The sequence below is a fragment of the Populus trichocarpa genome, chromosome 4 (genome assembly GCF_000002775.5).
Source record: "Populus trichocarpa isolate Nisqually-1 chromosome 4, P.trichocarpa_v4.1, whole genome shotgun sequence".
Lineage (NCBI taxonomy): Eukaryota > Viridiplantae > Streptophyta > Magnoliopsida > Malpighiales > Salicaceae > Populus > Populus trichocarpa.
In genome coordinates, this window is record NC_037288.2 from 9,963,839 (window position 1) to 9,991,110 (window position 27,272).

The window sequence follows — 27,272 nt, forward strand, 5'->3', positions numbered from 1 at the left end:
TTAGAGGAAAATTAAAGCATAAAAAAAACACTAAAAATGAGATGAGGAGTGCGTAAAATCTAAAAAATTCAAGTTAAAAGCTCTTCCTTCACCCCTCTTTTATAGTGAGTTTTGGAAGCTAAAAGGTTGAAGAATTAATTCCCACTATTATCAACATTTAATTAGCCACCATAAATCAAGAATTAAATCTAGAAAAATCAAGGGTTCTTTAAAAGAAAAACCAAAGATTTTTCTAGATTAATTTCTCATTCACCTATAATATGTATAATTAAAATAAATTTCTATAAATATTTATATTCTCACTAGGATTAGGGGTGGTGGTATGTGTTGCTTGACAAAATTATTATTGTAGCAATCTCAAGGTAATAGTGAAATCTCTACAACTCTACGTACATAGGATAAATTGCCGAAACATGTAAATTCTTGTGTCATGTGCGCTTTATTTGTCTTGCTTCTTGTTCTCTTTTGTTTCATCTCTCTACAGAAACACATCCTTAACAATAGAAGCTAGATTGACGACTTCAGCAGCAGTATAACACAAGGGCAATAATATTCAACTGATGGCTGTCAGAATACTTGAAACTCATAATATCACTACCAGAAAATCAGCGAAAACCAACGGAAATACCGATGGAAATATTCCATTAGGAATTTTTGCTGACGGATATAATTTTGTCTCCAAATTTGTCGGTATATACCGACTGTATCGCCGATGAACTATGCAGTGTTTTTGGAAAGTTGCAGCGGTGTGATGACATGGATTTTTTCAGACGATTTTACCAACAGAATTGCTGAGGGATTCAAACCGGGATAGCCGTATAGTGACGTGGCACTTTCACCGGCGGAATCACTGACAAGTATACCGACAGAACGTGTCTATCGGTGATTCCATCAGTAAAAGTCATTATATACCCACTCTGCCAACACTCTCTTCCTCTGTTTCTGCTTCTTCTTCCCCATCCCACCTCTCCCCTCCTAAACTGCAGCCAACCACCCATCCCAACTCCCCCCTCTTCTAAACAGAAGCACTCAAGTTTCTTATACTTTTGTACGTAGTCACAACATCCATTCTTGTGGATTTTATCATTTTTTTAAGTAAATTTATCCTTTTATATAGTTTTAACATTTAAATGTGATTTTTATTGTTTTTTTAGTATATGTATTTTGTTAACGTATGTACTTGTTTGATTGTTATTTGTCAAAGAAACTTGTAGTATGAATGTATAATTTTGTAGTTGTTATAGTTTGTTTTAGATTTTGTCAAATTATATTTATTTGTAAATTGTTGAAACTTTGTTTGAATTACACCGAATTAGATGTGTTGTGATGAAATAAATAATTGCTTGTTTAACGGGTCTATTTTAATTGTTATGAATTCTATTGCGAAGTTGTGATTTCTGTAAATTTATATATGTATAAATTTGTATGGACGTTGATAGTTGATAATTGATAATGAATATTTAACATAAGTGTTTTTTTAGTTTGTTGGATAATGTCGGGGAAAACCAATATTTTTGTTATGTTTATTTACGTAACGTAGTTAATTAATACATGTTGTCGTCATAATTTTATAGAGGTTCGAGATAAGTCATGGATGATCATTCATGGATGTATCGGGACTCACCCCAAGGATTGCGGAGGATGGATTATTGTAACGGGGTTCATAGTTTTATTAATTATACAACATCTATCCCGAGGAATTTTACTAACGGCGGTATTAGGTGTCCATGCAGGAAGTGTAAAAATTTAAAGTTTCTGCATCAAGATGTTGCAACGATGCATCTTCTAACCAAAGGGTTCATGGAGGATTACCTGTGTTGGTATGCACACGGAGAACTATTTGTTCCTAATGAGAGCATGGTAGAAATAGTGGTTGGGTCAACTTCTAGTGCTAGCAACATGCATGAAGTTGGAAATGAGAATAGTAATCCTTACAGGAATATGGTTATGAATGCAATGAGAATGAGTAAAGGTAATGTCAGTGAATGTTCAATCGTAGAAGAAGAACCTAATGTAGATGCAGCAAGGTTTTTTGATCTGTTGAAAGATTCTAAAGAACCATTATGGGATGGCTGCACGAACCACAGTAAATTATCGGCCATAACACAGGTGTTCATCATCAAGTCAGATCACGGGTTGAGTGAGGCCGGTTATGATAAGATTATCGAATGAGCGAGAAGCATTTTATCTGAAGGGAACAGGCTGAAAGAGAAACCCCTCGGTTTAGGATACCAGAAAATTGACATGTGCCCTAACTTCTGCATGTTATACTACCTTGAAAATGCTGAGCTGATCGAGTGTATGACATGTGGACATTCCCATTATAAACCCAGAACTGGCAGAGGAAAGACTCTCGTGGCATATAAAAAACTTAGATACTTCCCAATCATACCTAGAAAATTTTGAAAAGATTGGAGGTTGAAAAATAAAAAGTCTATAACTTTTATCAAATCATCATAATCTAACTACATTAAAAAAAAAAACCCTAAAACAACCAACTATTTGGATGAAGGACTAAAACTAAATTGAAGTTCAAAATAAAATACTATTAAATCTAATAAAAAACTCAACTAAAAGTCCAAATAATTTGAACCCAAAAACATAAATTAGAGCCCAATCTCTCAAACAATGAACAATGGTTGAGCAGTCCTCCATCATTAATGATCATACATATGTGTGACGTGTCTCAGATCCGGTGTCCCCACTATCTTTTATTAAGTTCATGATTTGTCAAAATAAAGGTATGAACATCTGTTTCAAATTATAAAAAAAAAATCAATTTAGTTCATCATTTATCAAAAAAATCAACTTTTATTTTTCCAAATCAAGCATCAACTCAAATTTTTTCCACGACACCGAAAGAACCCTATAAAAATAATAAAAAAACCCATCAAGTTCGATCCTAAAACAACCCAGTTTAAAAGGAATAAAATGAAAATAAAACTTGAGCAAAAAAAAAAAACAAAGCATTATTACAATCCACAATATTATTATGTCTTAAGCTTCAATCAAAGCTTAAAAACTTTAAGTTTCTTCGTAAGATAATGAATAGTGAAATTATAGTCCTTTTTTATTTGGTCCCTGAAATAAAACTTTGCAACGGAGTCCCAATCAGCCTTAGTTTTTTAGATTCTTTGCAATTTCACCCTTAGCTTTCTTCAATTGAACCCTTAAATTTCAGCGCTTTTTACAAAGTTGTCATTGTTCCATATTTCTTCTATGTGATCCTTAATTGAACTTTATATTTTAAATTTCTATCAATTAAGCCCTTGATTACACCAAATTAGTCTTTTAAAGCTTCAAATGTGTTCCTAATCTTCCAATCCTTGCGAATTGATATGAATTAAGCCTCTAAACTTGATTTCTCTTCAATTGAGTCCTTGATTAAATCCACAAAACCCATTAGAAGTTTAATTATGTCCTCAAACTTAATTAATTCTTCTAATTTTTACTCAATTGACTTTCAACATAATTTTTACTTTAAAATTGGGTTATGATATCAAGCATCAACGGAGTGTCAGATTTTTTCTTTGACACCGCAAGAACCCTATATAAACCTAACTAAAACAAACCATCAAGTGCGATCCTAAAACACCAATTTAACAAGAATAAAATGAAAATAAAACTTGAGAAAATTTTTTTTATTACAATCCACAATATTATTGTGTCTTGAGTTTGAATGAAAGCTCAAGCCCTTTAAGTTTTTTGTAATATTTTTTTTTATCCACTCAATCGCTTTCTAAATATATTCATGATATGAGCATAAGTATGATTATTAATTAATAATTTGTTTGATTACATTCTAACCCAAATACTTATAAACTTATCCAAGCAATAATTAATAATCTGCAATCAATAATTATCACCTTCGCCAAAAAGAATTAAACAAATGCGATAATTTTAGGATATTTATATAGTTTTTTTTCTAAATAAAAGAAATAATATGACATCTCTGTTATTACATAGGTAAAAACAAAAGATCATAAAACTTTGTTTTTATCTTTTTGTTATCGCGGACTTGTTTTCTTCACACATTTTTTATTCTACTATGTTATATTAGTTTTTAAAAATTTCTAAAGGAATGTTTTGAGTTATTTATTAAATTAACATGTTTGTTTTTAAATATAAATTATTGTATATGAAGCTTGATGATTTTGATTATATTAGTATGTTTGGTTCTTAAAGTGTATAAAAGAAATTTAAAGGATCATGGGGTTTCTTAGTTGGTTCTGTATACATAAACATTTATATTCTTGTGTTGAGTAGATGTTTTTGCCAAAACTTCCCTTGTTTCCTACACAAATATATTTTTTACTTGGATAAAAAATTGGTGGATGCAAATAAAATAATATCATGCAAATAAGTAGGAAACAACTTCAAAACATTTTATTAATTTGATAGCATTGATAAATATTTGTATGTTAAGAGTTGTTGAAATCCGTTTCAAGAAGTTAGTTCTTGTTAAAAGGAGTGTTCAAGTAGTTTTGATAGTAATGTATTCAAGTATAATTAAGTAATTATAAGTTATATTTACAGAAAGACTAATTCTAAGAAAAAGATTAATAAATTTAGAAAATTAATTAATAAGTTAACTGTTTTAGCATAATAGCATTAATCCAATTAAAGTGTTTACAAATTTTGAAACATTCTTACATCCATTGCTTGCTAATTAAATGGTTTAGAGGTATAGATAACATACAACTCTAGTTATGTTAATATTATTATGTAACTCTTGCTATTTAATGTGAACTTAACTGTAACTCATTATAGTAATAAAATGCTACAATATAAATATAAGAGATTGTGAACAAGTTTTGGATTTCTCAACTGATCGTATCTAGCTTCTATTTCATGGCTCCCCAAGATTCTGTGAAAATACTAGAGCTCTGCCAAGTTGCCCCAGCCTACATCTCACCCGAGTCAATCACCGACTTCTCTCTCCCTCTCACCTTCCTAGACATTGCTTGGTTCAAATTTCCTCCAGCTCAACAAATTATATTTTATGAGCTCACCGAGTCAAGTCCAACCTTCTTCAATCTAGTAATCCTCCCCAGGCTCAAAAAATCACTCTCCCAAACACTATTCCACTTTCTCCCACTTGCTGGCCATCTAGTGTGGCCAGAAAACTCCCCAAAACCCATCCTCTTATACACTCCAAATGATGCAATTTCACTCACCATAGCCGAGTCAAATGCAGACCTGAGTCATCTCTCAGGGAATGAAACTCGGCAAGCCATCGAATCGTTTCCATATATCCCTGAGCTGCCTACATCTGACGCTAAAGCTTCAGTGATCGCTTTGCAAATAACAGTGTTTCCTAACAAAGGGTTTTCTATTAGCATCGTTTGTCATCATGGAATTCTTGATGGGAAATCTGCTACAACTTTCCTCAAGGCATGGGCCTATATATGCAAACACCTAGAATATGATCAACAACCTTCGTTACCTAGTGAGCTAACCCCTTTTTTGGACAGGGGAGTTATCAAGGATGCATATGGACTTGAAATGATCTTCTTGAACCAATGGTTAGCACTGACCAGGCCGGATACAAAGTCCGACTCTCGAAGCTTGAAGTTGGTGTCAAACATGGCAGTGTCACCGGACGTAGTTCGAGCCACATTTCAGTTGACTCGTGAAGACATAGAGATCTTAAGGGAAACAATATCGTCCCAGTTGGAAAAGGTCCTTCAAGAAGAGCTAAACCCAACAAAACAAATGGACTACATGTCAACTTTTGTACTTACATGTGCATATACAGTAGTTTGCATGGTGAAAGCCAGAGGAGGGGATAGTAATAGAAAGATTTACTTTATATTCTCAGCAGATTGTAGGGGCAGATTAGACCCTCCGATTCCACAAAATTATATTGGTAACTGTATTACCAGCCAACACATTGTTATCAAGGCAGGAGTTTCCATGGAGGAATGTGGGGTTGCAATGATAGCACAGAGGATTAGTGGCATGATAAAAGGGCTAGAGAAGGGACTTTTTGAAGGAGCCAAGGAGAGACTACTTGAACTGGCTTCTATAGAACCGGGTACAGAAATCATTGGGGTTACTGGATCCACCCGATTTGAGGATTACAGCTGGGATTTTGGATGGGGAAGACCCAACAAAGTGGAGTTTACAGGAAATGCTAGGGGAGGAGTAATTTCTTTGGCAAGGAGTAGAGAGGGAACTGGTGGTGTTGAGATTGGTTTGGCTTTGAAGATGCATGAAATGGAAAATTTTGTTTCGTTCTTTGTTAACAACCTAAAGAACTTTCGGCGAATCTCAAAATAGTTCTTCAAATTATAATTCAATTCTCAATAAAGCTTCAAAGATTTTCTTTTTAATTGGGCCTCTACAGATTCAGTAAGTCAAAATCGAGTCCCCTCATTGACATCAATTACCATAAAGTAATCTGTTGCAAAAGTTTGATTGTGTATTTTCTTATGATTATATTTTTCAAAAAACTAAGGGGGTAGGGTTAGGATAGGGCTCCCCTCAAAAGTTTCATTGTTTTGAGTCAAAACAAAACCCAATGTCAACCCTTACCCACGAGTATAATAAAAAGTGGATTTCTGAAGTCTTTGTTGTGCAAATGAATGTAATGTAACTTGTTTGTGTAAAGTTACTACAACCTTAAAGCATTTTAGTCGAATGATGCTATAAAGTTTTACACTCTTAATCATAATTCAGGCTCTGGTTTCCTTACCAACAGACCCATGCCTTGATGATTAGCTTACAAGAATCCAGGGGCCATATCTGGCCATGTTCCACCATCTATAGCAAGATAGGCCTAGTATAGCTCTTCATAATGCTTTCTTAGAACCTCATAGCAACTCATGTAGAAAAAAAAATTGAGATAAATATTTTCATATATCCACATATGATGACATGGTTAAATGTCTAAAACATGATTTTTTTTTTGTTTTTTAATAATATAGAAGTATGAAAGTACTTTTGTGTTTGGTTATTGTGGTAGCTGTTGTGGTTGTAGTTTGAAAAAAGTTTTTTTATAAAAGTACTTTTAGTTAAGGTTGGTTTGAAAAAATATATGTTTGGTTAAAAGGTTTCACTAATAGTGTTAAAATATGTCTAATATAAACTCAACATGGATTTCAATGTTTATATCCAAGAAAGTTTGTTATTAGCATGTCTTATCTTTTTATCTTACTAATTCCTATACCTTGCTTGTTAAATGATTAATCTAGATTTGTGTTGTACAACCCTTGGTACAACAAATACTTGACACTTTCATAGCCTACTGTATGATATAACCGACACCTGTGCTATGAAAGGAACTTGATTTGTTGTTAACATAAGTTAACATCATGAATTCCTGACAATGTTTAAAAGTATGATGTTACTAAAATAAGATAATTAATATGATCATGTTAAAAATTTATAATGAACTATTAAGGATAAATCATCCGATTGGAACCTCCTTTGTGTGTGATTTCCAGTTGATTAATAAAAAGAGTTTATACTATACTTATTTTTAATACTATTAGTAGATCCTCTAACCTTGACAATTGCTTTTATCTTTGATTAATACTCACATCAATATCACATCTCAAAAGTTCTCTTCAACTCCTTTTTCATTTGTTGTTCATAATTTTATATAGTTCACCTCCCTGTGTTTGACCCCGGTCTTGCCGAGTTATTTATTACTTCGACACTCCTATACTTCAGATAAGACATCAATCTTTTGATCGTGTCACATGCCAACGAATCTTCTCATCTCTAACATCCACTAGTTACACCACCACCACCTGCATTATAAGCCATCAGCAACCACCAGCTACTCTAGCAACCCAAGCCAGCAACGAAAACTCCCTCAAGCCAGGTATCCCTGTTTCGACTTCTTCCTTTTTTTTCAAATTGTATTATGTTCTTAGAGGAGCATGCAGAACATCAAATAAAGGTGGACCTTGGTTTCAGCCCAACCTGTGTGGAGGGGTTGGTCTAGCCCACACATATAAGATAGGGCTTGTTGGGCCATCTGTCAGCCCAACCAAATATGGGTAGGCTGGGCTTGAGCCCAACCCTTGTGAGGGCTTGGGCATCGGGCCCAATAGGCAAAGCCCAACCTAGACCTAACGGTGTTTTTGGCAAATTATGAGAGGAATTAAAAACCTAGAGATATATAAGAGAAGTAAGAAAGGAGAAATAAAAAGTCAAGAATTGGAAGAAAAGAAGGTGAAGAATAGAGAAAAATTGAAGGTTGACAAATCAAAAGTCTATAACCTTTTATCAAATCATCATAATTGACAACAATAAAAAAAAAACTTGCAAAACCTTTAAACAACCAACTATTTAGCCAGAGGCTCACTAAAGCTAAATTGAAGCCCAAAATCAAAATAATATCACATCTAATAACAAAACTCAACTAAAAGTTCAAATAATTTGAACCTAAAAACACAAGTTAAAGCCCAATCTCTTAACCAATGAACAATGATTGGGTTATTCTTCATCATCAACGATCATACACTTGTGTGTGACGTGTCTAGAATTCAGTGTCCCCACCACCCGTTTCATTCAATTTAGTCAATGATTTGTCAAAATAAAGGTATGAACATTCATTTCAGTTCAATTCTTGTAAAACCCAAACTCAAGCCTAAGTCAGCCCAAACTCAACAAAACTAACCTTAGTATTTAAAGAAAAGGTTGCAAGAGAAATTTATTTTCCTCTCTCTTTTCTTTCCTTTTTGTCATGACCTCCTCTTTAAAAACACAAAGGGATTTTGGTTTTTAAGCTTTAGTTTAATTCAAGAATTATTGAAGAAACAAGTGTTTCTCTCTTTGTTATTTTTTATTATGCTTTATTTATGGAATGATTAGACAAGATATTAAGGTTTTGTTATGATTTTGATGATTTCATGATCTAGGAAATATTAGGGTGTTATTTGGCTTAAAATGAACTAATTTGATTACTAGAATGATGGGTTTTAGAAGAACTCGTCTGTTTTTTGATTCTGCAGATTGAGGACTAAGAGGTCAGGATTTCAACCAGTCGACCAATTTACTTGTTGTTGTCGGTCGACCAATTGGTCTAACTCGACTAACCATTTGGTTTGTGTAGTGATCAACCGGTTGGTCAATCCGGTCAACCAGTTGACCCTATAGAGGCGGTTAATTGGTTGGGTGAATTACTTTGGTTTTATAACTACAATTTGGTCTCTAAGTTTATATTTTTAATCTTTTATGTTATTTTGCTTTGAGTTGTTTTTTAGTGTTTTATGTATCTATTTGCCTTTTGGTTTTGTTTTTTTTTTTTGAGTAGAATAATCTTTAATATGCCTGGAGTATAAATAATTATGTTTGTTGATTATATGATGAGTACAACTAGTTAATTTCTTGAATATTTATATGTGTTACTTTATTTTTCAAGTACTCATCTATTCTTGACTTTACACTCACATTCTGTTAAATTAAATTTTATTTGATATGATATTTGTTTGCTTTGATAATTATATGAATATCTATGATGTCTTGATATAGGACTTTTCAAAAACTTCATGCTAACGAAGAGTAGTTAGTCTATGTGCACATAGTATTTTGTATATCTAGCTGGTGAGAGAGGCACCAACCTGTGGCAATTCATCCTCCCACAACGGTAATCTTTGGGTTTTAATTGAGTTTGGTTTTTGACAATGTAATAAATATTATGGATTATTTTTTTTGCTTTATCCGATGATGAGAATTTTTGAAGAGTTATTTTGATTTTATTGGTTTGAAGAATATAATATTATGAAAAATATTAAAACGCTGCAAAATCTTTAGATAATTTATTTTGATATGTAAGTTTTGAGACTTAATATAGGTGGGGTATCCTTACAACACCAGTCCTGTGTTGCCAATCATATACTCGGGATTCGGGTCGTGACAATTTTGATCTCAAAAGCTTCAATTATTAAATAAAAATCAATAATCTTTTTTTCCAAATCAAGCATCGATAGTGTTATTTTTTTCCTTAACACTGCAAGCACCCTATATAAACCCAACTGATACAACCATCAAGATCAATCCTAAAACAACCTAATTTAAAAGAAATAAAATGAAAAAAAACTAGAGCAAAAAAAACAAAGTATTATTACAATATTATTGGCTCCGACGAAAGCTATTCTATTGTGTCTTGAGCTCCGACGAAAGCTCAAGAACTTTAAGTTATTCATAATATTTTTTTATCCATTATATGAGCATAAGTATCATTATTAATTACAATTTGTTTGCTTACTTTCTAACCCAAGTAATTATAAAACCTATCTTGAGCTCCGACGAAAGCTCAAGAACTTCAAGTTTATTCATAATATTTTTTTATCCATTATATGAGCATAAGTATCATTATTAATTAACAATTTGTTTGCTTACTTTCTAACCCAAGTAATTATAAAACCTATCTTGAGCTCCGACGAAAGCTCAAGAACTTCAAGTTTATTCATAATATTTTTTTATCCATTATATGAGCATAAGTATCATTATTAATTAACAATTTGTTTGCTTACTTTCTAACCCAAGTAATTATAAAACCTATAGAAGATATAATTAATAATTTGCATTCAATAATTATCACCTTCGTAAAAAACAATTAAACAAATGAGATAATTTTAGGCTACTTATATAGTTTTTTTCTAAATAAAAGAAATCATATGACATCTCTATTATTAAATACGTAAAAAAAATATCATAAAACTCATTTTTATCTTCTTGTTTTTATTTCTACTATGTTATATTAGTTCTTTAAATGTTATAAAGGAATGTTTTGAGTTATTTGCTATAAATAAATAAATTTGAATATTTATCAAATAAACATGCTTGTTTTTAAATATAAATGATTGTGTATGAAGTTTGATGATTTTGATTATATTAGCATGTTTGGTTCTTAAAGTGTATAAAAGAAATTTAAGGGATCATGGGGTTTATTAGTTCATTCTTAATGCTTTTAGTTTCATTGCTTTAATTATGTATACATAAATATTTATATCAAATTTTAGAATTTTCAGTTGTTGGTTGTCTTATGAGAAAATGAAATATAGTAAAAAAAAATAACAAAATGGTTATTCAAAGACTTCAATGTTATCGTGCATCATAAAGACACTTATTATTGAATACAACTTATACTAGTACGATTCAAGGTAGGATAGAAAGGGTTGAAGCAATAGGCGCCAAGGCTATAATAGCAGCACAATGGTTCCAAATTTGGTCACCCTTAGCTATAACAAAAGTTACTTTTTCCTTAGGCATTTTTGAAATGAATAGTTTTATGAAATCATCATGGCAAGCTTTCCCGGTTGTTATATGCTTTTGGCAACAATATTCTGATGGAGTATTGTTGGTGTATATGCTATTAGAGATTTCTATTGCATAATGTTTTGTCACCTTTGTGTGGCACTCTTCCAAATGTTGAGAAAGCTATGGATTTTTTTCATTGGTATGACTCGCAAACCCTGGTGTAATAATAAGTATACCAATTGTTGCTACCCAATTTTTGACCCATGTTTTAATAATTTTTCAAAAAATAAAAAATAAAAATAAAAATAAGGGTTTACATGTGGCGACAACATAGAGCATCAAGGCTAATATTAAAGAAGCAATATGTCAAGGAGATAATTACTGAATCATATATAATTATTGCACTATAAAATACCATAGATATATGATTTGATTCGTGCTGGTTATGGAAAATAATCACTACAATAAAAAATACTATATATATAGGATTTGTTGGTGCTGGTTATAGAAGACAATCTCTTCAATAATTATTGCAATATTTCTTTAAATAAAATGTGTAGAGATTTTCTATATAAGTGAACATCCCATATATCTAAGAGATGAGAAAAATTTACAGAGAACAAATTTTTTAAAGAGAGAAATTTAGGGCAAACATAAAAAACCCTAAATCTAATTTTTTCTACTGGCCTAAACCAAGTCGTCGCCCCCATCTTTCTAATTTTTTTCCTCTCTAAGCCAGCCACCAGCGAGAGCCCCTTTATTTCGGTCACAGAACCCCCAAGCCTCCAACAGCCTTTCCCTCTCATCAACAGCCCACCATTTTCCCCCTCAGCCAACCGACCTCTCCCTCTCATCAACAGCCCACCATTTTCCCCTTTTAGCCAACCGACCTTCCCTCTCTGTCAACACAGCCCCCAGAAACGGCTCTCCCGCAATCTTCCTCCTCACTGGCTATTTCCTCTGCAACAGCGTTGCAACAGCGCTGCAACAGCAACACCAAAAATTAACATGACAGCACTGCAAGCTTTAGCAGCTTCAGCCTCTGCACTGTAACCTTCAGCAACAGCGCTATGACCAGTCTCGCCTCTGCACCAGCAGCTGGTCCTAGTCGCCTGCCTTGCCATATCTCTTCCCCATCGCCCCAGCAGTAGCCGTGTTTTCTTCTCTGCACCGGGATCAAGAAGCAGCAGGGCCATAGGTTACTCCTCCAGCAACATTCTTCTTTTCCCTGCAGAAATTGCACTGTTCGTAGCAACACCGAAGGGCCACCATTGAGACAATCATCTTTCAGCCAGCAAACCTGTCTCCACTGGGAATAGCGAGCAGGGGCGTCCTTCGTGAGCAGCGCCCAGTCGTCTCCCTCCACTTCGCCTCCAGCCGTTGCCTCGCAGGTAAGTCTCTCTTTCACTGGTTTTTTTCTAAATTAATTACCTTGCCACTGTAGCATGCATATGCATGCAACAGTGGCAGAACCGGTTACTGGTGTGAGCCAGTAACCGGGTTGAGCCTTGCTGAATCTCGTCAAGCCCACAATTAATTGCGATTAACTATGATGCTTGTGTTTTTTTTTAATAAAAAAATATATAAAAAATGTTTTTTTGTGTGTTGCATACGGCCAATACCCTAACATGTTTTGAATGCTTTTTTTATATATATACAAAAAATATTGGAAGTTTTGAAAATGTGTTTTCGCATGGATTTCTTAAACACAAAAAAATTTGTTTTCTTGCATTTCTGGATTTTACAACATGTTTGTAAAGCTCCAAAGGGTATTGGCCAATATTCCAAAAAATATAAAAATCTTATTTTGGGGGGGAATTCATCTATTATTCACCGCTAATGTTTGGATAAAGAAATCCTTAAAGGATGAATATCCAAAATATTATTGGGAATAATTTGTTATTATTCATTGTTAATATTTGGATAAAGAAACCTGGAGTGGTAAATATCCAAAATAATTTTCTAGGAATAATAAATCCGCACACATCCTTGAAAGAAGCCTGATTATAATCGAGGACATTTCAATTTTTTACTCCACGGTTTACGAGCCGTGAGAGTATAAAACACTAAGACAAAAAAGATAGGTTTTTTTAAAGCACTCTAGATTTCTAAATTTTTGTCCCTCCTCCTTGCAATTTACGAGTCGCAAACTCTTGAAATACCAAGGGAAAAATGAGCTTGTAAAGCACGTGGAATCTCCTTGGATTTCTATCTTAATAAATTTAGTTAGAATCAAACCAAGAAAAACTGATGGGATTAGAAAACACCAACACCATAGCAATTATAAGACAAACCAAACACCAAGCAGCTTACCTTAGGTAAGGCGTACTAGGGGTGCTAACACCTTCCCTTTACGCAACCAGTCCCTTGCCTTAGAATCTCTGAAAGACCAGTTAGGTTTCCTAGTGACCATAATACTAGGTGGCGACTCCCTTAGTCACAATAAAACAAAGACCCTGACACCAATCGAGGATCGCCACGACGCCGCCCTCCGCTCGCGAGGGTGCGACACCAATAAAAAGAAACAGTGTTGAGGAGATGTTTTTGCCAAAACTTCCCATGTTTGTTACAACAATATATTCTTGTACTTGGATAAAAATTTGATGGATGCAAATAAAATAATATCATGCAAGTCAAATTTATAAGTAAAAAAAACATTTAATTGATTTGATAGCATTGATTAATATTTGTATGTTAAAAGTTGATGAAATCTGTCTCAGGAAGTTAGTTCTTGTTAAGAAAGAGTGTTCAAGTGGTTTTGATAGAAACATATTCAAGCATAATTAAGTATGAGTTACAATTACATCAAGACTAATTGTAAGAAAAAAATCAATAAATTTAGAAAATTGCTCAATAAGTTTTCATTGTTTTAGTATAATAGAATAATCCAATTAAATGGTTTACAAATATAGATAATATACAAACTCTAGTTATGTTAAAAGTATTATGTAACTCTCTTTTTTTAATGTGAACTTAACCTATGTATTTATCTTACCTTAACTGTAACTTATACTAGTAATAAAATGCTACAGCTCAATACAAGAGATTGTGAATAAGTTTTGAAGTTCTCAATTGATCGCGTCTAGCTTCTATATATTTCATGGCTTCATAAGGTTCTGTGAAAATACTGGAGCTCTTCCAAGCTGCCCCAGCCTCCAACTCACCCGACTCAGTTAGCGACTTCTCTCTCCCTTTGACATTTCTAGACATTTCTGGGTTTAAATTTCCTCCATCTCAGCAAATTATATTTTAGAAAAGGGACAACCTTCTTCAATTTAGTGATCCTCCCTAGACATAAAAAATCACTCTCCTTAATTTAGAGAAGGGACATTTTGAAGGAGCTAAGGTGAGACTACATGGATTGGCTTCTATCGAACTGGGTGCAGAAATCATTTGGGTTACTAGATTATCATAACACAAATGGATGCAACACTAACTTAGAGATGAAATTGAGATCCCAAAGAATTCTTGCAAGTAAAATCATAATACAAAAAAAAATTAAATCCAACTTTTTTTATCATATAGATTAATCATTAATAGAATATATCAGGATAATTATAAGCATGCAATACTAGATTTTTTAAATGTAAAAGATTAACCAAACATAATATCACAACATTCCACTTTTCTTGCCAAGCTTTGCAATGAATAAAGAGGACTAGATGCTATAAATCAATAAAACAAAAGGAGGTTATTTAGAAAAAAATAATATATATAAATGCAAGGTGATATATTTCTTTCAGGTACATAAGTAATATTAATTAAAACCTTAAATGACAAGTGAAAAACTGAAAGGTAAAATTCAACAAGTCAAAAGGTTAAGTTATTTACCAACCAATGTGTTGTACAATGATGATAGACCACTTGGAGCACACATGCTATTGTTTATATAGGTACGAATGATCTCCTTTGCGATTGTCACTTTTTTCTCTCACTTTTTTTTGTCTTTTTTCTCCTCTCTCTCTCTCTTCTGACTTTTTTTCTTTTGATTTTTTTTGTTTTTTCTTTTTATAAATCAATATAAAAGAGAATTACAACAAAAAAAATAATTAAATAAAAAGGTTTTAAACTCTCCCAATTAATTCTATTCTTTTTGGCGCCTGTCTCTATCAAAGTTTGAATACTAGAATAATAGATTGTTAGAGAAACAACAATGAGGCCGATAGGAGAAATTATGTGAGGGAATTCAATATGGTGGTGAAAATAGTGTGAAGGTGCCCTTTGACCAAAAAGAAAGAAAAAGATACTTTCAGAAAGAGAGAAAGAAGAATAAGAATAATAGATAAAGAGAATAAGAATGAGAATGAGATTGAGATTGAGATTGAGATTAAGATTGAAAAGTATTAAAAAGAACAAGAGAAAATAAAATTTTGCATCAATTGTAATTTCTTTCTCTTGCCACTTTTCCAACACAATTGTTATATAGTACTTTAACTATCCATGTAACTAACTAACTAACAATTCCAAATTAATTTTCCAACACAATTGTAATATATACTAGTTTAACTATCCATGTAACTAACAAACTAACAATTCCAACTAACTATACAACTACTTCATTAAATTTTGTAACTAACAACTAACTTAATCCTACATAGGTATTATTATTTAGCACCTAGTTTTTATTCAACCGATAAACCTTCAAGCTATAAATGTTTCTCCTCTAAGCTAACTTATTGATTATGCCATGTTGATTCTTCTGGGTGTAACAATACCTTTCCTTTTAAGATTATCATTAAGAATCACTAGTTAAATTTAAAAATTAGATGGCTAACTCTTCTAAATTTTCCCATGTGGAATCCTCTTTATAAAGATCACATCAATGGATTAACCCCATTGTAAAGTTTATGTTACCTTTTTTCATAACCATATTGTTAAAAATAGCTTTTGGACTAAACTTAACTATTTCAAACTCATCATATTGTCTTCTTTCACATTCAGGAATTCTTTCCTGACCTCTGAAACAGACCATCTAGCTTCTTCAGTTGAGCACAGCTTTAGATCCTAGAAATAGCTATAAATTATTCAATGTTGAAGATATATGCTTACTTGTTGACAAGTTCTATCCTCAAGATTTTTCTGACCAAGAAAAAATTCATTTGAGACGTCAGTTACAGCATTATGAGCTTGATGTACCCAATCATCCAAAGTTAAAGAGCATGTCATCGATTGTTGATTTATGTCAAGGACTGGTTGAAACAGGAAAATCAACAATTTATCCACTAGTTGACAGGTTGATTCGGCTTATTTTGACTCTTCCTGTTTCGACAGCAACTACTGAACGAGCTTTCTCAGCGATGAAGATTGTTAAAACAAGACTTCGTAATCGGATGGAGGATGATTTTCTTACAAATTATTTGATTGTCTACATAGAAAAAGAAATTGCTGAAAGATTCACAATTGATATGATAATCGATGATTTTTATTCTATGAAAGAACGACGAGCACAATTAAAATAAATATGTAAGAATCATTCTTTATTATTTTTTATTTTATTTCAAAGTTTATCAAACATAAATAATGTTTCGCTTTAGCTAATGTTTCTTTTATACTTTGTATGTTTATATTTGATAGGTATAAAGACCAACAACATTAAAGTGATGGATACATCATGAAGATGGAATTAACTTCATTGCTTTGACTGAATTCGGTATTGCTCCAAACCTTTTACCTTATACAAAGGTCATTATATGTTTGTAATAAGTTATTTGAATAAAACTAAATAATGCAGGTTTTTTTTTTACAACTCATGTATAATAAATTAAAACAAATATTATATATTGTTATATTATTTTTGGCCACCCCTAACAAATAATCCTAGCTCCGCCCCTGACTACAATCCATAATATTATAGCGTCTTGAGCTCCAATGAAAGCTTAATAATTTTAAGGTTCTTGGTGAGACAATGAATAGAGGAATTATAGTCCTTTTCAATTGGCCCCCTTAACCATTGGAACTTTGCAATGAAGCCCCCAGTCACCCTAATATTTTGGATTCCTTGCAATTTCACCCCTCACCCTCTTCAATAAGACCTTCGAATTTCAGCGCTTTTTACAAAGCTGTTCTTGCTTTTGGATTTCTTCAATGTGATCCTCAATTGAATCTCATACTTTAAATTCCTTTCAATTAAGCCCCTGATGGCACCAAATTAGCATTTCAAAACTTTAATTGTGTCCCTAATCTTCCAATCTTTGCGAATTGATCTGATTTAGGCATCCAAACTTTATTTTTTCTTCACTTGAGTCCATGATTGAATCCACGAAACCCATTAGAAGTATAATTAAGTCCATAGAATTAATTAATTCTTCAAAATTTTGTCAAATTGGCTTTCAAACATAATTTTTACTTCAATTAAGTCCTTAATTAAGTCAATTAAACCTATTGGAAATTTAATTAAGTCCTTGAACTTAATGAATTCTTTCAATTACGGTCAAGTCTGGATTTCAACCTCAACTTTCTTTTCGTTAAGTCTTTCTTCAGTTTGTCTTGTCAAAATATCGCATTGTGACTATTCTTCTGGCTTTTTGACCTGTTGTAGCTCAAAGACTTATCTCCCCATTTCCCAAAAATATTCTTGGATTTTTAATTTCTGATTTTTTTAGATTTTTTAGTAAAAAAAATGTATTTTTTTGTAAAACAATTTTGGGAGATCCGAAACTGGGTCATGACATCAGCCATCAACCGAGTGTTAGATTTTTTCCTCGACGCCGCAAGAACCCTATATAAACTCAACTGAAACAGACCATGTAGTTTGATCCTAAAACAACCCGATTTAAAAGGAATAACGTGAAAATAAAACTTGAGCAAAAAAAAATACTATTACAATCCACAATATTATGGTGTCTTCAGCTCAACCAATTAGGCTGTCTTGTGAGAAAATGAAAATAAAACATCATATTTAAATACATAAAAATTTATATCAAATCCTACCAGTGCTCAACCCATTAGGTTGTTTTATGAGAAAATGAAATATAGTAAAAACAAATGGTGGTTATCCAAAGACTTAAATGTTATCGTGCATCATGTCCACCATAAAGACACTTATTATTGCAAACAATTTAAACTAGTACAATTCAACGTAGAATAGAATGGGTTTACGCAACAGGTGCCAAGGCTATTATAGAAGCACAATGGTTCCAAATTTGGTCACCCTTGGCTGCAACAAAAGTTACTTTCTCCTTTGGCACTTTTGAAATGAATAGTTTTATGAAATCATCATGGCAAGCTTTCCCGGTTGTTATATGCTTTTGGCAACAATATTCTGACGGAGTCTTGTTGGTGTATATACTATTAGAGATTTCTATCGCACAACGTTTTGTCACCTTCTTGTGGCACTCTTCCAAATGTTGAGAAAGCTCTGGATTTTCTTCATTGGTACGAATCGCAAACCCTGGTGTAATGATAAGTATACCGATAAAAAGAAACAGTGTTGAGGAGATGTTTTTGCCAAAACTTCCCATGTTTGTTACGGCAATATATTCTTGTACTTGGATAAAAGTTTGATGGATGCAAATAAAATAATATCATTCAAGTCTAATTTATAGGTACGAAAATACTTCAAAACATTTAATTGATTTGATAGCATTGATTAATATTTGTATGTTAAGAGTTGATGAAATCCGTTTCAGAAAGTTAGTTCTTGTTAAAAGGGAGTGTTCGAGTGGTTTCGATAGCAACTAACGTATTCAAGCATAATTAAGTAATTATGAGTTACATTTACGTGAAGACTGATTGTACGAAAAAGATTGATACATATAGAAAATTGCTCAATAAGATCATTGTTCTGGTATAATAGCATAATCCAATTAAATGGTTCACAAATATAGATAACATACAAACTCTAGTTACGTTAATATTATCATGTAACTCTTGTTCTTTAATGTGAACTTAACCTGTGCATTTATCTTACCTTAATTGTAACTCGTACCAGTAATAAAATGCTACAGCACAATACAAGAGATTGTGAACAAGTTTTGGAGTTCTCAACTTATCGGGTTTAGCTTCTATATATTTCATGGCTCCACGAAGGTTCTGTGAAAATACTGGAGTTCTGCCAAGTTGCCCCAGGCTGCAACTCCCCCGACTTAGCAAGTCTAGATATGGTATAAATGAAGTTCAATCCTGAGAACACCATCAATTTCGATCCTAAAACAACCCAATTTAAAAGGAGAAAATGAAGATAAAACTTAAAGGAAAAAAAAAAAAACAGAGCATTACTACAATCCATAATATTATTGCGTCTTGAGCTCCAATGAAAGCTTAATAATTTTAAGGTTCTTCGTGAGACAATGAATAGTGGAATTATAGTCCTTTTCAATTGGCCCCCTTAACCATTGGAACTTTGCAATGAAGCCCCCAATCACCCTAATATTTTGGATTCCTTGCAATTTCACCCCTCACCCTCTTCAATTAGACCTTCGAATTTCAGCGCTTTTTACAAAGCTGTTCTTGCTTTTGGATTTCTTTAATGTGATCTCCTCAATTGAATCTCATACTTTAAATTCCTTTCAATTATGCCCCTGATGGCACCAAATTAGACTTTCAAAACTTTAATTGTGTCCCTAATCGTCCAATCTTTGCGAATTGATCTGATTTAGGCATCCAAACTTTATTTTTTCTTCAGTTGAGTCCATGATTGAATCCTCGAAACCCATTAGAAGTATAATTAAGTCCATAGAATTAATTAATTCTTTAAAAGTTTGCCAAATTGGCTTTCAAACATATTTTTTACTTCAATTAAGTCCTTAATTAAGTCAATTAAACCTATTGAAATTTAATTAAGTCCTTGAACTTAATGAATTCTTTCAATTACGGTCAAGTCTGGATTTCAACCTCAACTTTCTTTTCGTTAAGTCTTTCTTCAGTTTGTCTTGTCAAAATATCGCATTGTGACTATTCTTCTGGCTTTTTGACATGTTGTAGCTCAAAGACTTATCTCCCCATTTCCCAAAAATATTCTTGGATTTTTAATTTCTGGTTTTTTTACATTTTTTAGTAAAAAAAATTTATTTTTTTGTAAAACAATTTTGGGAGATCCGAAACTGGGTCATGACATCAACCATCAACCGAGTGTTAGATTGTTTCCTCGACGCCGCAAGAACCCTATATAAACTCAACTGAAACAGACCATCAAGTTTGATCCTAAAACAACCCGATTTAAAAGGAATAACGTGAAAATAAAACTTGAGCAAAAAAAAAATACTATTACAATCCACAATATTATGGTGTCTTCAGCTCAACCAATTAGGCTGTCTTGTGAGAAAATGAAAATAAAACATCATATTTAAATACATAAAAATTTATATCAAATCCTACCAGTGCTCAACCCATTAGGTTGTTTTATGAGAAAATGAGATATAGTAAAAAAAAATGGTGGTTATCCAAATACTTAAATGTTATCGTGCATCATGTCCACCATAAAGACACTTATTATTGCAAACAATTTAAACTAGTACAATTCAACGTAGAATAGAACGGGTTTACGCAACAGGTGCCAAGGCTATTATAGAAGCACAATGGTTCCAAATTTGGTCACCCTTGGCTGCAACAAAAGTTACTTTCTCCTTTGGCACTTTTGAAATGAATAGTTTTATGAAATCATCATGGCAAGCTTTCCCGGTTGTTATATGCTTTTGGCAACAATATTCTGACGGAGTCTTGTTGGTGTATATACTATTAGAGATTTCTATCGCACAACGTTTTGTCACCTTCTTGTGGCACTCTTCCAAATGTTGAGAAAGCTCTGGATTTTCTTCATTGGTACGAATCGCAAACCCTGGTGTAATGATAAGTATACCGATAAAAAGAAACAGTGTTGAGGAGATGTTTTTGCCAAAACTTCCCATGTTTGTTACGGCAATATATTCTTGTACTTGGATAAAAGTTTGATGGATGCAAATAAAATAATATCATTCAAGTCTAATTTATAGGTACGAAAATACTTCAAAACATTTAATTGATTTGATAGCATTGATTAATATTTGTATGTTAAGAGTTGATGAAATCCGTTTCAGAAAGTTAGTTCTTGTTAAAAGGGAGTGTTCGAGTGGTTTCGATAGCAACTAACGTATTCAAGCATAATTAAGTAATTATGAGTTACATTTACGTGAAGACTGATTGTACGAAAAAGATTGATACATATAGAAAATTGCTCAATAAGATCATTGTTCTGGTATAATAGCATAATCCAATTAAATGGTTCACAAATATAGATAACATACAAACTCTAGTTACGTTAATATTATCATGTAACTCTTGTTCTTTAATGTGAACTTAACCTGTGCATTTATCTTACCTTAATTGTAACTCGTACCAGTAATAAAATGCTACAGCACAATACAAGAGATTGTGAACAAGTTTTGGAGTTCTCAACTTATCGGGTTTAGCTTCTATATATTTCATGGCTCCACGAAGGTTCTGTGAAAATACTGGAGTTCTGCCAAGTTGCCCCAGGCTGCAACTCCCCCGACTTAGCAAGTCTAGATATGGTATAAATGAAGTTCAATCCTGAGAACACCATCAATTTCGATCCTAAAACAACCCAATTTAAAAGGAGAAAATGAAGATAAAACTTAAAGGAAAAAAAAAAAAAACAGAGCATTACTACAATCCATAATATTATTGCGTCTTGAGCTCCAATGAAAGCTTAATAATTTTAAGGTTCTTCATGAGACAATGAATAGTGGAATTATAGTCCTTTTCAATTGGCCCCCTTAACCATTGGAACTTTGCAATGAAGCCCCCAAGTCACCCTAATATTTTGGATTCCTTGCAATTTCACCCCTCACCCTCTTCAATTAGACCTTCGAATTTCAGCGCTTTTTACAAAGCTGTTCTTGCTTTTGGATTTCTTCAATGTGATCTCCTCAATTGAATCTCATACTTTAAATTCCTTTCAATTATGCCCCTGATGGCACCAAATTAGACTTTCAAAACTTTAATTGTGTCCCTAATCGTCCAATCTTTGCGAATTGATCTGATTTAGGCATCCAAACTTTATTTTTTCTTCAGTTGAGTCCATGATTGAATCCACGAAACCCATTAGAAGTATAATTAAGTCCATAGAATTAATTAATTCTTTAAAAGTTTGCCAAATTGGCTTTCAAACATATTTTTTACTTCAATTAAGTCCTTAATTAAGTCAATTAAACCTATTGGAAATTTAATTAAGTCCTTGAACTTAATGAATTCTTTCAATTACGGTCAAGTCTGGATTTCAACCTCAACTTTCTTTTCGTTAAGTCTTTCTTCAGTTTGTCTTGTCAAAATATCGCATTGTGACTATTCTTCTGGCTTTTTGACCTGTTGTAGCTCAAAGACTTATCTCCCCATTTCCCAAAAATATTCTTGGATTTTTAATTTCTGGTTTTTTTTACATTTTTTAGTAAAAAAAATGTATTTTTTTGTAAAACAATTTTGGGAGATCCAAAACTGGGTCATGACATCAACCATCAACCGAGTGTTAGATTGTTTCCTCGACGGCCGCAAGAACCCTATATAAACTCAACTGAAACAGACCATCAAGTTTGATCCTAAAACAACCCGATTTAAAAGGAATAACGTGAAAATAAAACTTGAGCAAAAAAAAAAATACTATTACAATCCACAATATTATGGTGTCTTCAGCTCAACCAATTAGGCTGTCTTGTGAGAAAATGAAAATAAAACATCATATTTAAATACATAAAAATTTATATCAAATCCTACCAGTGCTCAACCCATTAGGTTGTTTTATGAGAAAATGAGATATAGTAAAAAAAAATGGTGGTTATCCAAAGACTTAAATGTTATCGTGCATCATGTCCACCATAAAGACACTTATTATTGCAAACAATTTAAACTAGTACAATTCAACGTAGAATAGAACGGGTTTACGCAACAGGTGCCAAGGCTATTATAGAAGCACAATGGTTCCAAATTTGGTCACCCTTGGCTGCAACAAAAGTTACTTTCTCCTTTGGCACTTTTGAAATGAATAGTTTTATGAAATCATCATGGCAAGCTTTCCCGGTTGTTATATGCTTTTGGCAACAATATTCTGACGGAGTCTTGTTGGTGTATATACTATTAGAGATTTCTATCGCACAACGTTTTGTCACCTTCTTGTGGCACTCTTCCAAATGTTGAGAAAGCTCTGGATTTTCTTCATTGGTACGAATCGCAAACCCTGGTGTAATGATAAGTATACCGATAAACAGAAACAGTGTTGAGGAGATGTTTTTGCCAAAACTTCCCATGTTTGTTACGGCAATATATTCTTGTACTTGGATAAAAGTTTGATGGATGCAAATAAAATAATATCATTCAAGTCTAATTTATAGGTACGAAAATACTTCAAAACATTTAATTGATTTGATAGCATTGATTAATATTTGTATGTTAAGAGTTGATGAAATCCGTTTCAGAAAGTTAGTTCTTGTTAAAAGGGAGTGTTCGAGTGGTTTCGATAGCAACTAACGTATTCAAGCATAATTAAGTAATTATGAGTTACATTTACGTGAAGACTGATTGTACGAAAAAGATTGATACATTTAGAAAATTGCTCAATAAGATCATTGTTCTGGTATAATAGCATAATCCAATTAAATGGTTTACAAATATAGATAACATACAAACTCTTGTTACGTTAATATTATCATGTAACTCTTGTTCTTTAATGTGAACTTAACCTGTGCATTTATCTTACCTTAATTGTAACTCGTACCAGTAATAAAATGCTACAGCACAATACAAGAGATTGTGAACAAGTTTTGGAGTTCTCAACTTATCGGGTTTAGCTTCTATATATTTCATGGCTCCACGAAGGTTCTGTGAAAATACTGCAGTTCTGCCAAGTTGCCCCAGGCTGCAACTCCCCCGACTTAGCAAGTCTAGATATGGTATAAATGAAGTTCAATCCTGAGAACACCATCAATTTCGATCCTAAAACAACCCAATTTAAAAGGAGAAAATGAAGATAAAACTTAAAGGAAAAAAAAAAAACAGAGCATTACTACAATCCATAATATTATTGCGTCTTGAGCTCCAATGAAAGCTTAATAATTTTAAGGTTCTTCGTGAGACAATGAATAGTGGAATTATAGTCCTTTTCAATTGGCCCCCTTAACCATTGGAACTTTGCAATGAAGCCCCCAGTCACCCTAATATTTTGGATTCCTTGCAATTTCACCCCTCACCCTCTTCAATTAGACCTTCGAATTTCAGCGCTTTTTACAAAGCTGTTCTTGCTTTTGGATTTCTTCAATGTGATCCTCAATTGAATCTCATACTTTAAATTCCTTTCAATTAAGTCCCTGATGGCACCAAATTAGCCTTTCAAAACTTTAATTGTGTCCCTAATCTTCCAATCTTTGCGAATTGATCTGATTTAGGGCATCCAAACTTTATTTTTTCTTCACTTGAGTCCATGATTGAATCCACGAAACCCATTAGAAGTATAATTAAGTCCATAGAATTAATTAATTCTTCAAAATTTTGTCAAATTGGCTTTCAAACATAATTTTTACTTCAATTAAGTTCTTAATTAAGTCAATTAAACCTATTGGAAATTTAATTAAGTCCTTGAACTTAATGAATTCTTTCAATTACGGTCAAGTCTGGATTTGAACCTCAACTTTCTTCTCGTTAAGTCTTTCTTCAGTTTTGTGCAAGAAAATAGCTGGTCGGGTTGGCCATTTTAGGGCGGTTCCAGTACCTTTGCAACCTCAATCAGTCTGAACGGTTCACACTGGCGTGTAGTCAGGTGTTAGGTGATCATTTTCGTAAAGTTTTTGTCCAATTTGATGGATAAACGAGGCGTCAAATGCCTTAGGAAGGAGGTCACTCGAGCAGCCTCGCTGAAGAAGAAGATGAACAGTCATCTTCCAAACGGCGCAGTTTTGGCCAATTATGCTTTAGTCCTTCGATTTGTGATTTATTTCTAATTACACCCCTTATTAGCTTCAAACTTTTAATTTTGTTCAATTTTACCCCTGACAAACTTTAATTCAAGCCCTGGATTTCAGTGCCTTTTTTATTTTGATCCTCGGTTTCGAATTTGACCCCCTAATTGACCATTAAACTTTCAACTTCTTCAATTTCACCCCCGGGTTCAATCAATTAAGCCTCTATAGTTCAGTGCCTTTTGCAAAATGCTCCTTTGCTATGAAATTCTTTAATTTAGCCCTTAATTAACCCTAAAACTTTGATTTTCTTGCAATTTTCCCCCTGATTTCAATTAATTGACTTTGTAAAAATTAAATTTTGTTCCCTAAAATTCTAATATTCTAAATTAGACCTAAATTGGGATCCCAAACTTAATTTGTCACCAATTAAGGCCCTAATAAAATTAATTTGACCAATTTAAAGTATAATTAAGTCCTTGCAGCTAATTAAATTCTTTAATTGGACCCAAATTAATTCTCAAACATAATTAAACTTTAATTTGGCTCATGACTAAATCAAATTGACCTATTAAAAATCTAATTATATCCTTAAGCTTAATTTTTAAGCAGATTCATCCAATAATCATTTGATTTGACTATGAATTTGCATTGTCTCTCCATTTTTTGGTAAAATAAGGCTCAGGTTAGTTGTTGACGCATGGGTCACATGTCAGGTTGACCTGAGTCAACGTAAGAATAAAAATAGTTATTATTGTCATAACTCAATTTTGAGTTTCCCCCAAATTTATCCTTTTCTTTTAAAATTAAAAATAAAGAAATTGAAAAAAAATGAAAAGCAACGAAAAAAATGAAAACAGACTAAGATTTTGGACAAAATCAACCCAATTATACCTTAGATTGAAAGACAATACAGATTCAAGGTCAAATTAAATGATTATTGGATAAATCTGCATAAAAATTAAGTCTGGGACTTAATTAGAGTTTTAATAAGCCAATTTAATTTAATCCGGGGTCCAATTACAGGTTAATTAAGTTTAAGAATTAATTTGAGTCAAATTAAAAAAACTAAATGAAAATATCCAAGACCAGAGACCAAGATGAAAAAGGCATTAAACTGAGGGAGTCATTTTAAAACTTGGCAGAGGTAAAATTGAATTGATTCTTAGAATCAAAATTCAGTTGACTTAATTTAATAAATTAGGAGATTATGATTGGAATTAAAAAGGAGTTAATGACCTAATTTAGATTAACAACCCAAAAACAACATTGTTTCATTTAAATAGAACAATGCATTTTGGTATTGTTTTGACCAAAACAATTAGGGACATTTAATACTCCATCTCTCCTCTAAAGAAGACAAGACGCACCATCCTCACCCCTGACTTTGTATTACACCCCTAGACCCTTTTTTTGCCAGTTTGCAGCCCCGCAACCACTACAATAAATGGCTAAAACCTCTGACCTGGCCAGCTTTAAAAGATTGGTTTTGTACTACCAAGTTGTTGGCTTATGGCCAAAAATTAGGATCATTCCTAAGCAAATTAATGGCCACAAACAATGCCAAGAAACACCTCATGTTCTTCTTTCTTCTCCTTTAAATAAGGGTGTTTTGCATGCAAAGGGGAGGAGAAAAACATAAACCAAAAGAGACCCCTGCACCAGCCTAAACAAAAGATAACCAACATTATTAAACTCAAACCAGCCATCCTTTTTGTACCAAACCAAGGATAAACCAAAATCAAACCCTCTTTGGAATAATACCACTCTTTTTTATAGCCAAGAAAACCAAAAAACCTTACCAACAACCACCTTCACCGCCGTTATCATCACCCTCGAATAGCCATGCCAACGAACATTCTCCTCTCTAACAACCACTAGTTACACCGCCACCAGCTGCACTATAAGCCATGAGCAACCACCAACTACTCTAGCAACCCAAACCGCCAATGAAAACTCCCCCAAGCCAGGTATCCCTCCTTCGACTTCTTCCTTTTTTTTGCAAATTGTATTATGTTCTTAAAGGAGCATGCAGAACATCAAATAATTCACATTCTGCTTCTAAAGATAAGGAATAAAGTTGGACCTTGGTTTAAGCCCAACTTGTGTGGAGGGGTTGGGTCCAGCCCACACGTATAAGATAGAGCTCGTTGGGCCATCTGTCAACCTAACCAA

The 27,272-nt window shown here is 32.9% G+C and overlaps 2 protein-coding genes across 3 annotated transcripts in view; both read left to right on the forward strand.

Annotated features, from left to right (window-relative positions):
* Positions 1-27,272, forward strand: part of LOC18097640 (beta-glucosidase 12) — an 83,397-nt gene that overhangs the window by 14,679 nt on the left and 41,446 nt on the right. The window lies entirely within an intron of this gene.
* LOC112325479 (phenolic glucoside malonyltransferase 1) lies at positions 4,852-6,282 on the forward strand. The gene has a single exon (XM_024592081.2). The coding sequence runs from the start codon at positions 4,852-4,854 to the stop codon at positions 6,280-6,282; it is 1,431 nt and encodes a 476-aa protein (XP_024447849.2).